Source organism: Cyrtonyx montezumae, unplaced genomic scaffold (assembly GCF_038088225.1).
Source record: "Cyrtonyx montezumae isolate F1298 unplaced genomic scaffold, pur_monq_1.0 scaffold_12, whole genome shotgun sequence".
NCBI classification, from domain to species: Eukaryota; Metazoa; Chordata; class Aves; order Galliformes; family Odontophoridae; genus Cyrtonyx; species Cyrtonyx montezumae.
The window spans coordinates 1,041,581-1,054,026 of NW_027071848.1; the positions used below are offsets into that span (position 1 = coordinate 1,041,581).

The following is a 12,446-nucleotide window of genomic DNA, read 5'->3' on the forward strand; positions in this document are numbered from 1 at the left end:
TGGACAGCAGAGCAACAGGTCTGGCAGACAAAGGGATAATCAGGCTCCTCAGGGACACAACAGAAGCCCACAGAAAGCCCAAAGAAAACTTACTGGGGCTGTGTCTCAGACTTGGAGATGGATCTGATCCTGGCATCTGTATTCAAGCATCCTTGAGATCTGAGATACAGGGAGCAAGTTATTACAGAATCATAGAACATTATAGTTGGAAAAGACCACTGAGATCTAAACCACTAAAATATTGAGTCTTCCTAGTACACACTGCTTCATGGTTAACTCAGTGGTTCTGTTTTGGCTTACTTCAACTTTCCAAGATGAATCTGCTGTGCAAGGGAGTAGACCTAACCAGTGTGGATACAAACCAGTCCTCATTATCTCAGGGACATGGTTTGATGGCTGAATATCACTTTACATGGCAGAATAAAGACAGCATAGAGATAGGCAGAATGCAAACATAGACCCAAACTGTGGAAATGGCCTCTGTATTTCAGTGGGCTTTTCTCTAGGGTCCACACTTTATAGATTGAACAGATCTATTGGTATAAGCCTGGTACTAATGCTATTACCATTCCTGCTACTATCACAGCCCTTCTGTAAGTCAAGTGTAGTTTGTCCATCATCAACAGGTGTTCTCCAGACCTCCCAGTTAGCTAATCCTTAACTTCTGCTTCTCACCAGTGCTAAAGTATATGGGTGACTATCCATCTAAAAGGACTCGCTCAGTCAATGAGCTGACAGACCAAATATTTGAAGGTGCCTTGAAAGCTGAGCCTCTGAAGGATGAAATCTACTGCCAGACTCTGAAACAGCTCACTGACAATCACATCAAGTATGAGTTGTCTGTTTTGCTTGTCCCAGAGACACTAGCCTGTGTTGGGCAAAGCATATCTGGAACATTGTTCCTCCCTTCTAGTGCCATGAGTTATTTTTTGTGTTCTGTATCTTTCCTAATTTAGGTACAGCGAAGAGAAAGGCTGGGAGCTGTTGTGGTTGTGCACAGGCCTTTTCCCTCCAAGTAACATCCTCCTGCCCCATGTCCAAAGGTTTCTTCAGTCCCGGAAACATCACCCATTGGCAGCAGACTGCATCCAGAGACTCCAGAAAGCCCTAAGGTACAACACCAAAGGACCTCCTAATCCTGGCCATGTCATAGCATCAGTGCATGAGAAGCAATAAGTAAGAGATATTTTGGTAGTTGGAGGGACAGAAAAATCTCAGTTTCTCTCTTCATTCAACGAAGAGTAACTAAAAATGTGTCTGATGGAGAACATTGCTTATTCTGTGGTACTTGCCTCCTCTTGTTTTGCAGGAATGGATCCAGAAAGTACCCTCCCCATCTTGTAGAGGTGGAAGCCATTCAACACAAAACCACCCAAATCTTCCACAAGGTTTACTTTCCTGATGACACTGATGAGGTATGTTGGATAGAAATAAATTCTTTTTTTTTTTTTTTTTTTTTGTCAGGATGGCAATTCTTATTAAAATCTCAGAAGAGGTTACCATTTATTCTAATGTAGAAAAAATCAGCCTTCCCACAAGAGCAGTGTCAGAAAAACCCATTCTTATCAGAATAGGAGATTGGAGCTTACAGATCTGATTTACTGCAAACCACCTTTTCAAGACATGGGTGCAGAGTCAGCTCTTACTGGAAATTTTATAATACAATCTCATCAAGAGGGAAAATGATGTGTTCCTCTCCATCCACTCCCTCACTTTCTCACAAAACTTGGCCAACAGTTATTAAGAACCTAGACTAGAAGATACAGTCCACAAAGCTATTCCTAACCAGGCACTTTGCTGGGACTCCCCAGGGACAGGGCAGGGAGCTGGCAAGCAAGAAAATGCAATTATTCCTGATTCTTCTGACCTGAGATGACACAGAAATCATGATGCCTGCACTCAGAAACCTCTCATTAAGCATCTTACACACTAATCAGGCAGGTAGTTATATTGTTGCTGGAAGCAGATAGGCATCTTCTTTCAGATGCTGCTGTCTCATGTCACTGCTTGGTATTCCAGGGAGGCTTGCTCTTTTCCATCATGCCCTTAGGTACAGCTAAATTCTTTCATTTCCAAAGGAGTTCATGTGAAAAACAGTTTACATCCATGGGAGGATGTAAACAATACCTGTGTATGCATATGTTTATGTGCAACAGGGATTTTAAGACACCTACTGGGACTTCCCATCACTCTGAGTATTTTATTATTTGATTTTATTTTACCTTATTTTATTTTATTTCATTTATTTTATTATTTTATTTTATTTTGTATATGACCAGTAACAAGCATGATACTGCTTTATGCACACACATCTGTGTGAGAGCCTGGAGAAGGAGGTAGAGAGAACTTCTGCACTTGGATGTGATTCCTTTGACCATGGAAATAACCCAAGTGAGCTGACAAAGCCTTGTCACCATGGTATAACATGCATCTTTCTCAGTCCCATGAGATGCAGAACATGGGTCTTGGTGGTTCAGGCTAACAAGGTCATACATGTGGTAGGTAGAAGTTTAAATTCTTTGAACTGCTGTGAATTGAACTCCTTAAGTGGACAGAGAAAAAACAAGTCACTGAAAATTCTAAGAATAGCTCAGAAGGTGGAAAATGAGGAGATATCATCAGTGAAGAAACATTTGGGAAAGATCATCCTGGAAATCTCTCTCTCCTGTAGACAAATAGGTCTGAGACGTTACATATGGATCAGAAAAAATCTCTTGCATTATCTTGGAAGTCCTACAGAAATCAACACAGAATGCAGATGTAGTATCCTGAATTATAACATTTCACCAATAGTATGGCTGAACTTCTACAAATGTGCCTTCCCCCGTGCAGAGCCACAGTCCACAAAATCATGGTTTTCATTGGTGATGGGCACCTAAATCTTTTCATACATCTGAACTTAGAGTTCCTCAAAGAGAGCGTAAGACAGAAATTAATCTTGAGGTAGCAGTGTTAATATTCTTCCTTTATTTGTAGGCATTTGAGGTGGAGTCCAGCACAAAAGCAAAGGATTTCTGCCAAAACATCTCCAACAGGCTGCTCCTAAAGTCTTCTGAAGGCTTCAGCCTCTTTGTCAAAATCTCTGACAAGGTGAGTGACCCACATTCACCTTGGGGTAGTGCTGAAACAGTGCTTTGTTTCTAGAGACCCAGTAGGTGCTCACTGCTGGGGCCAGAGCTATAGGACAGGTTGCCCAGAGATGTGTTGGAAACTTTGTCCTTGGAGACTTTCTAGGTCAGGCTGGCCAGGCTCTGAGCAACATGATCTAGCTGTGCATGTCCCTGTTCACTAAGGAGGGTTGGTCTAGATGTCCTTTACTGGTCCCTTCCAACTCTGTAGCCCCACAAATGAGATGAATTTCTCTGTAAGCAGCGCAGCATTTCTAAGATCTAACCTGCTACACATGAGATAGTCATGGTTACAGCAATCATCCTAAAAGGGAAATGTCTCCTGTGTTGAGAACATGTAGCCTTAATACCTGATGATAACACTGCTGTGTTCTTGTCGATTTAGGGATCCAGCCAGTACCATTCTACGTGCAGGATCTACCAGAGAAAGGAAGTAGAAAACCAAACCCTGTTGCTGAGATGAATTTATTAAAGATTAAATTAGGTGTTGGGGGAAATAGAGGGCAATGGAGGCACTGACACAAGCTTCCCAGAGAGCTATGGGTACCCCATCCCTGGAAGTGCTCAAGGCCAGGTTGGATGGGGTCCTGGGCAGCCTGAGGTGGTCACTGGCAGCCAGCCCACAGCAGAGGGTTAGAACTAGATGATCTTTAAAATCTTTTCCAACCCAAGCCACTCCATGATTTTGTGACAAAGACTAAGAAAAATGTGCCAGCGTAGTGCTGCCTTGGGCAACTGGTATGAATCCATAGAGATAGTCATAATGGAGGAAAATTAATTTCCCAAGGAAAACAAAAAGCTCCAATAAAGAGTAATGGGGGAAATGAGAGTGATGGCTTTCTGACATCAACAGTCTGTAGTCCAGAAGTATAACTGAGACAAAGCAGTGAGCAACAACCACAGGAGATGGGGCAGTGTGCAACCATACCTGAGGCCTCCTGCTGTTTACTTGGTCTTCATAACCATGTACTGTGCCCCCAGGTCATAAGTGTGCCCGAGGGAGATTTCTTCTTTGACTTTGTGAGACACCTGACAGACTGGATAAAGAAAGCAAGACCAGCAAAAGATGGTAACAGTGCCTTTTCTCCATTATGGGTCACACACAGTCCTACTTGAGCCCTCCAGTCCTTTCAAAAAAGGTTGACTGCCATTGGGCCATTGCTGTGGTTGTGCTAACCCTGGGGACATCACCTGGGAGATGAGGAGATGATCTGTCTGGTGCTCACAGCATTGTTCTGATCCTTGCTCACTGCTTTCTTCACACAGGTATAGTGCCTTCCCTCACCTACCAAGTGTTCTTCATGAAAAAGTTGTGGACCAACACAATGCCTGGAAAGGATTCAATGGCAGATTCAATCTTCCACTATTATCAGGTACTCTGGGAATCTGAAATAGCAGTGAGACTTTGGGAGCTTTTAAGTATGGGATTGAAAGACTCTTTGTGTGCAGATGGATGAAGACTTGCATTAAACAGAACAAAATTCTGCCTTAAACAGAGAGCTACAAAGGGCAGTTGGGTCGCATGGCAAGGATTGGCCTTCATGCATTTTAGGTAACCTCTTCAGCTGGGAATTGTGCCAGATATTCTTGAGCAAGAAGTGGGAGAGTATATCCTCCTAGCAACCTCAGCTAGGAGGCCAAATTCAAAAGCATTCTGAAGATTTTCAGCTCTTCCATTCTTGGAGATGAACTGTGATGGCCCCAGAAGTCATTCTAGAAGCTGCAATCCCAATATGACCATATCCCCTAATGCTTAAATAGTTTCTTAACAGTTTTTCAAACATCTTCTGGTATAGACTGAAAAATCTGGAGAAAAAGAAAGGCAGAACAAAACATTCAGTTCCAAGTGTCCATTATGAGGGGTGATTTTCCAGTGACATGGAGGCTGAATGAGACTGTAAATGCAAAGTATGTTATCTAGTATAAGGACCACCCTGTGCTAGATATATAGGAGGCTTTTTTAGATCAGAGATCTTTAGACAACTCACATTTACCAGCAGAGAATGAAGCTCTGGTGTCACCCTCTCCATCTCTGATTGCTGTCTCCCCCACACAGGAGTTACCAAAGTATCTACGTGGCTACCACAAGTGTACACGAGAAGAGGTCCTGCAGCTGGCAGCTCTCATCTATCGAGTGAAGTTTGAGGATGACAAGTCCTATTTCCCCAGCATCCCCAAGCTCCTGAAGGAGCTGGTGCCTCAGGACCTCATCCGACAGCTCTCTCCAGATGACTGGAAACGGGTAAAACAGCAGCTTTACTCATACTTGGCTTGGAGAAGCACACCATCTTGTATCACTTGTCTGATGTTCACTGTTGAAGTCGTGTTGCCAAGAATGAGTGACCCTCTTGAGCCTTGGTAGAGCACTGCCTTCCCTTCAGCACCAAGAGGAGGAATTGTACATGCATGTTTGGATGGGCAAGTCTAGATCACAGAAGAATATAGATGTCTCACTACCAAGAAACTATTTTATAAGTATTTTCTCTTTCCTGAGATTTGAACTCAGCTATGTACCTAACCCACTATTTGTTGGTTTCTTCAGCAAGAGGTCCCTAAGTCCCCTCTGCTTCATAAATTGGAGATCAAAACTTATAGTTCCTACCATAGAGTTACCATCATGGCTCATCAAAGAAAGAAGGAACTAACTTGGTTCCTGGTTTTGCTCCAGGATCATCCAGTGGAAGTATTCATTGGAGCATTGACTGGAATCAAAACCTATATAAATTCTCTAGTCATCTTCTTGATGACTGCCCCAAAACTTGCAAAAAAACACTCTTCAGGCTAGGATTTAGAGCAGAGAGAACTGACTGTAGGCTTATCATACATTGTGGTTTGTTAAGGAGTCTCATTGAAAGCCAAATTGCTATGTTAAGCAGTTATGGTTTCTGGTAAGATAGTCCATCTTTGTGGCATGATACACCTTCCCTGGAAAATTCAATGGTACTCCACAATGCAAACCTTCCAGCTCTACTGTCTTTTCTGTTGCAGTCCATTGTGGCATACTACAATAAGCACGCAGGCAAAACAAGAGAAGAAGCCAAGCTTGCCTTCCTAAAGATTGTCTTCAAGTGGCCTACATTTGGATCAGCATTCTTTGAAGTGAAGGTATCCGCTCTTTTTGGAGTTTTTCTGGAAGCTTTTGGCCAAGTTTAGAAGTTCCATATTAAGGCAGGTTGTCTCAGTGTCTGGACTGGACTGGGAGATTGTGAGACTTGCCATCAGTAAAAGGCTGATAGACTGATTTGTGACTGCCTCATCTCTTTACAGTACTGAGACACTGCAGAGCACCAGTGTATCTCAGTCATCTTTGGGTCTGTCCACACAGATGTACTGCTGAAGAGGCAAGAGTCATTCTCTATTTTATGAAGGGAAAAGGGGACATAGAGTTTTCCACATATCTGCACACACCATAAATCAAATCCAGGAGTACATCCCATGCTGGCACAGGGCTGGAAGAAGTGTTTACCAACACTAATTAAACTCAGTGTAAAGATTAGATAAGGACAGAGCAGTGTACTATTGGCCAAGAGGTCCACAGCAGCAGTCAAGAGGGAGAGCAGAATCTCAAACTTAGGGACTGGGTAGAAGAGAATAAGTCTGGGGGTTTGCCATCCTGCCCCAGCTCTTCCTTTGCAATGGTGGGATGGCTTCACTTTTGAAGATGTCTGAAAAGAGCAGGGAACTTCTTGCTCTTTGTAGCTCACATGACAATTATCAGGTATGTAGATCTGTAATTAAGACAGCCCAGACTCTTTCCAATACCTTAATGGTTTCTATGTTTATTTTTAAATAATTAACTGGATAGCTGTTAATAGGCCTGCAGATGCAGGCAGGAGAAGATAAGCAGTGAGGAAAAAGGAAATAATTTTGCCTGACACCTCCCCCTAATCAGCTCATCTCATTTTCAACAGCAAACTACAGAGCCAAATTATCCAGAAATCCTTCTAATTGCCATCAATAAACACGGAGTCAGCCTCATCGATCCCAAAACCAAGGTAAGACTGAGATGTTCACCAGCTCCTTCTGAGCCAACAGCCCAAAGGCTGTCATATTTAGGTACAGAAGATCTCATTAAGACTAACATGAACAACAAAAATAGCCAGAAAATATCCTGGAGGAAAAAAAAAATGAGAGCAACAACTTTTTGAGTCCTGTAAACAGAGAATATGCACACTCAGTCCTTCATAGACGTTAGGACTGGAGCTGGGCTGAGCTTCTAGATATTTTCACCAGCCACATGGTCGTTCCAGAACAGCCATCCTCCACAAGCACTGAAGGTTCCAGAGTCTTGCACCTCACTGATGTTCCTATGAGGTCATGGTACAGTCTCTTTTCAACAGCCAACTTTAGTCTGCTTTGAAGGAAGGGACGTGAAAGGTCCCTATGTCCTTCATAAAAGTTGAGGTTCTTGGGTGTTGAGTGTCAGCTTTGTGTTCCCACCAGGATATTCTCATCACTCACCCCTTCACCAAGATCTCCAACTGGAGCAGTGGCAACACGTACTTCCATATAACAATTGGCAACCTGGTGAGAGGAAGCAAGCTGCTCTGTGAGACATCCCTGGTAAGAAGTATTAAAGATTATAGCACACACTTAGAATAAATCCAGACATTGGCAGGCCAAAATTAAATGCATTCAGTAAGCTGTGACTCAGAGACTCTCTGAGCTGAAGGTGGTTTCGTAAATGAGCCACCGTTGTTTATTTCTTCTGCATTTCAGCACTTTAAGGTTATAATCTCCATAACAGCTTTTCTTAAATGGGGGCTAGACATCAAGTACTGGGATATGTCAAGGTATGTAAGGTCTCACCTCTGCCTGTGCATTCATGCAAAGTTTTACCAGAGCTCTCATTGGATTCATCACCCAAGATACAGGCAAGCCTGAGGTGCTTGTGGCTTTGCCATCCCAGGAGCATGGGATTCTTCTCTGTGCCATTAGAGTGAAAAGCATAACAAATCATACTGTAACAAACTGCCGAGGAAGGTGATGGAGTCATTGTCCCTGGAGGTTCTCAAGAACTGTAAAGATATGGCACTGAGAGACATGGTTATTGGGTGTGGAAGAGATAGGTTGGGGTTGGAGAAGATGGTCTTAGTGGTCTTTTCCAACTTGTATGATTCTGTGAATGCAGATGTTGGTTCAAGAGGAGCACTTTTACGAAAGTCTTCTGTCAATCTTGTCCCTACTAACAGTCACAACAAAAGAACTTCTGCTGAGCAAATCTTAAACTCTAAGAACGAAGGATAGAATTTTTCTGCTGGGTTAATTGTGGACATTAATTTTGAACATCCTGTTTATTATTATCTCTTTGAAAATCTACTCCTTTTCCAAAGCTCTGAACAAAAGTAGAATCCTGAGAGAATCTCACACTGCAAACTGTATTTGGTCTTTTATCCTTGTGTCAGGGTCATGCCACCCAAGGAGAAAGGTGGAAAAGAGGGGAAAAAAGAAAGTAAATACACTTGGACACATACAAATCTATAACCTATAGCAAGTCTGTTGAAGAGGCATAAGCCAGAGATTAAATTTTGCTATATGGATGTGTAAGATCTTCTCTCCTTTCACCAGGGCTACAAGATGGATGATCTTCTGACCTCGTACATCAGCCAGATGCTAACAGCCATGAGTAAACAGAGGAGTGCAAAGGGTAGCAAGTGAACTGCAAGAAGCCACTGGCATGTGGCCATGGGGCTAATTCACCAGCTGAGGGTTGTGGGATACCCATGCAGCTGGGGGAGAACCTTTGCCTCCCAGATGTGGAAGATGAGCCGAACACCATCAGGGAGTTCTCTGGACTCTGACCTTGAGGCCTCCAATCCCACCACCCCTTCCAGCGAAGATGACTATCTCTGATCTCCTCCTCACCCTGACTACACCTAAACCTCAAAGAACTCCAGAGGACAACACTGCTCTCAGATAACCACTTGAGTAGAAACTCTGGCAGGAGGTTTGCCTGAACCCAATGGCTGGCATCATAAAGGCTCTGGGAAGTGGATTTTTGTGTGTGTGCGTGTGTGTGTGGCTTGGTTTGGTTTGTGATTTTATTTTATTTTTTAAGTGACAAGAGAACAATTGGGATGCTAACATCTTCTGGTGAGTTTATGGACATACTGGTTTTGAAGACAAGTAGTGGAGACCCAATCCATCCTGGAAGGGCATCCGATGAACACAGCAGGGCTTGTTTTTTGACATTAAAAAAGAATACACTGTGTTCTCAAGGATGGAAGGAGAAAACAGGCTGGGAGGAGCACATTTTAACTAGGAATCAGAATAAACAAACCACTGATTGAACATGTTAGAATATTAAAATGCTGTCTGTGCAATGCTGGAAATATTTAATGAATGAATTTTAAAGTTTTTTCTTCTTCTATTTATTTTTTAAAATATTAAAAAGAAAGAAATCTTGCATTTTGTGCTGGTATCTGGCCAACAACTTGGGGCTGAGGGCGACCTACAGGACAATCCCTTGCCCAAGGATTCCCCTGGAACCGTGACTGCCAGTGACTAAGGCACATCTTTCCCAGTCAATGGCTCAGCTGGAAGTGAAGCATGGAAGATGAAATACCTCCTCTTGCCTCGTGATCAGACAGATCAACCCTGGGGGGATCTTTTCTGCAAGCTTCAGTATGTATGTGGAGGTTTCGGAGATCCCATTCTTGGAAGACTATGGCCAAGCCCATGTGCAGAAAGGGCTCTGACTTTAAAAGGGACTTGGCCATCAACACTGGAAACAGCTAATGATTTTGTTGTGCTTTTGTGTGTTTTGTTCTGTAAAATGGCTCTCTACCAGCCCCAGATGGAGCCTGAATCACTCACAGAGAGGGCAGGCCCTTGATCTCAGTGGGCTTTTCTCTATAGTTGGTAGGCCATACTGATCTACAGGCTGCTTGTTTCATCTTCACCCAGCAGCATGCAGTGTGGAGCTTCCACTGGACCAGAGATGGGACCTGCCAGCAGAGAGTAGGCTAACCCATGTTGCGTCTAGGAAGATTCAGGGGAAAGAGCAAGGGTTGCTTTTCCAAAATCCAGACTTTAAGGGATCGGGTGCCTGGGCACATAGTATCAGAAGCTGTGAGAATTGTCCACCAAGATCTGATGCTGTTGTCACTAATGCTGAATGGCTCCTAGTAGCTATGGGAGAACTCTTGGTCCTGTGTGTTGGGCTGAGCTCAGCTGCACTCATGGAAGTCTATATTGTATGGTACCATGTGTTGGAGCTCAGCTGGGCTCAGTTTCTCAACACTATGGCACTGCCTGTTGGACCACAAGCACCACAGCTTGTGGCTGGGATGCAGCAGCGACAGTGGACCTTGGTTTGTCCACCAAAGCAAGCACAGTGCTGCACAGAGACATCCATCTGCTGGACAGAGCTGTCACAAGATCCCCTTCCTCCACCCTGCCTCCCTGCCTATGGCACTTTGTTGATGGGATTGTGGTAAAACCAGCTAAGACTGCACTGGGAGCCTTGTTGTCTCCCCAGCAACCATCTCTAATGCTCCTCCTCCCTCCCTAGCTGCCATGATCTGGCTGTCCTTGGGATCCCACCCACCCCAAGACATGTTTCCATCATCCTTACTGCCACCACCGTAACTTTCTTGAGTTTCCAGCCATCTTTGCCTCTCCCAACAATATCAGTAGATGACACAGCATATAAATGTTTTCAAGTGCTGTTCTGGGCAGCTTTCCCTGACAACATCTTTTGTCCCCTCATTCACAGCTCTGTTGGCCTCCCATACACCCTATCATTATGGGGGTGCTGGGACTCTGTTTGTGTGTGCCTGTGTGTCATATGTATTAGCATCTGCTGGTCTCTTTGTATTCACACCAAGCAATGTAACATGCAAAAACATATGTCCAAGTGAAATACTCTTATTAAAAGGCATTAAGTGGCTTGTGGGAGGTTGTTCTGCACTGTGTGGTTATGGTGTCACCAGGGTTGGAAGGGTGGGATTGGGGCTCTCAAATCCTCACTAGGGAGAGGACTTCTCTTCGTGTAGTGGGACTCCTGGTGAGAGCATCCAATGATGAAGAGTATATCATCAGTGTGCCTTGGCACTTAAGGACATCACTTAAAGAGCATGGTAGCAATGGGCTGATGATTGGTCCTGATGATCTCGGACATCTTTTCCAACCCTTATGACTGTATAATTCTATGATAAGTGAAATCTTTTCATTTTGGGCAAAACCCACTGGAGTCTTGGGAATTTCCATTGTTCATCCTCTAAGACAAGGCCTGGACCCTCCACAAAGGCAAATTTTGAGCCAAATCTCTGGATATAGGAAATTCTGGGTCAAGAGAAGGTGACCTTTAGTTGTGTCAGGAATGTTTGAAGTTAGTTATTAGGAAAAATGTCAGTGGTAATTTACTGGCACAGGCTGCCCAAGGAGGTGGCAGAGTCCCCATCCTTGGAGATGCTCAAGAACCATTGAGATGTGACACCAAGAGCCATGGTTAGTGGGCATGGGTTGGGGTTCAACTTGGTGATCTTAGAGGTCTTTTCCAACCATAATGATTTCATGATTCTGTGAACAGTTTTTGTGCAGAATTCAGACCACGGTGTAGGGTAAATAATCCCCAAGGATGGTACTCAATGAAAATAGTATGGAAGATGGTACACTTTAATAGGCCTATATAGATGGTACACAGATAACTAACAAAGAGGGTGGTTCACCTTTAGGATGATAGAGGCTTGCCGTGGACTCTGCACAGGAGGGATCTCCAAGAAGAGAACCTTCCCTGGTGGTGGTCAGCCCTTAAATGGAGTTTGGGAGAGGTGGAGCCAGGCTCCACCCCTTCCAATCACACAGGTATATCACCTTCACCTGTGCCCCTGTGGCTGACTTGGTGCTCACCTCAGGTGACCAATCAGTGGTTCAGGCCGTGGTTCAGTAGTTCCCATACACACGGCCATGTGATTAATGGTGATACCAGAACTTGCTAGCTGGGAAGCAATAAAAATAGTAGCTGAGACACCATACAGCAGGACAGCTGTTATGGGTCATCCTGGGACACACTGAGACCACAACAGTTGAGGGACCACAGCCTGTCCCAACCATGTCCCTCACCTGGAGAACTGAGGACCCCACGGAGAGCACCACCACCCAGTCCAAACACTTTCAGTTCCCTTTTTTCTGCTCATGCATCTTCACATGGGGGGTACCCACAAAAGCTGTGAACCAGCTGTGACTGCAGGAAATGAGGAGGGGGATTTAACATCATTAGCATCCTCTGCATGCTCCATAGATCTGGAGCTGGTCTACAGCAATTCTTTAGCTCTTTTCAGAGGAAGCTAGTGCCCTTTTAAGTTTCCAGCCTCC

The 12,446-nt window shown here is 44.1% G+C and overlaps 1 protein-coding gene across 1 annotated transcript in view; it reads left to right on the forward strand.

Moving 5' to 3' along the window:
• The window catches only part of MYO7A (myosin VIIA), a 60,896-nt gene extending 49,874 nt beyond the window's left edge, over window positions 1-11,022 (forward strand). The window contains exons 38-48 of the mRNA XM_065729934.1: window positions 676-829; window positions 957-1,112; window positions 1,310-1,415; window positions 2,977-3,090; window positions 4,110-4,197; window positions 4,395-4,501; window positions 5,185-5,370; window positions 6,117-6,233; window positions 7,040-7,123; window positions 7,572-7,691; window positions 8,697-11,022. Coding sequence (XP_065586006.1) covers window positions 676-829; window positions 957-1,112; window positions 1,310-1,415; window positions 2,977-3,090; window positions 4,110-4,197; window positions 4,395-4,501; window positions 5,185-5,370; window positions 6,117-6,233; window positions 7,040-7,123; window positions 7,572-7,691; window positions 8,697-8,786 — 1,322 coding nt within the window. The 3' untranslated portion in view covers window positions 8,787-11,022. The remainder of the gene's footprint in view (window positions 1-675; window positions 830-956; window positions 1,113-1,309; window positions 1,416-2,976; window positions 3,091-4,109; window positions 4,198-4,394; window positions 4,502-5,184; window positions 5,371-6,116; window positions 6,234-7,039; window positions 7,124-7,571; window positions 7,692-8,696) is intronic.
• Window positions 11,023-12,446: the final 1,424 nt, after the last annotated feature.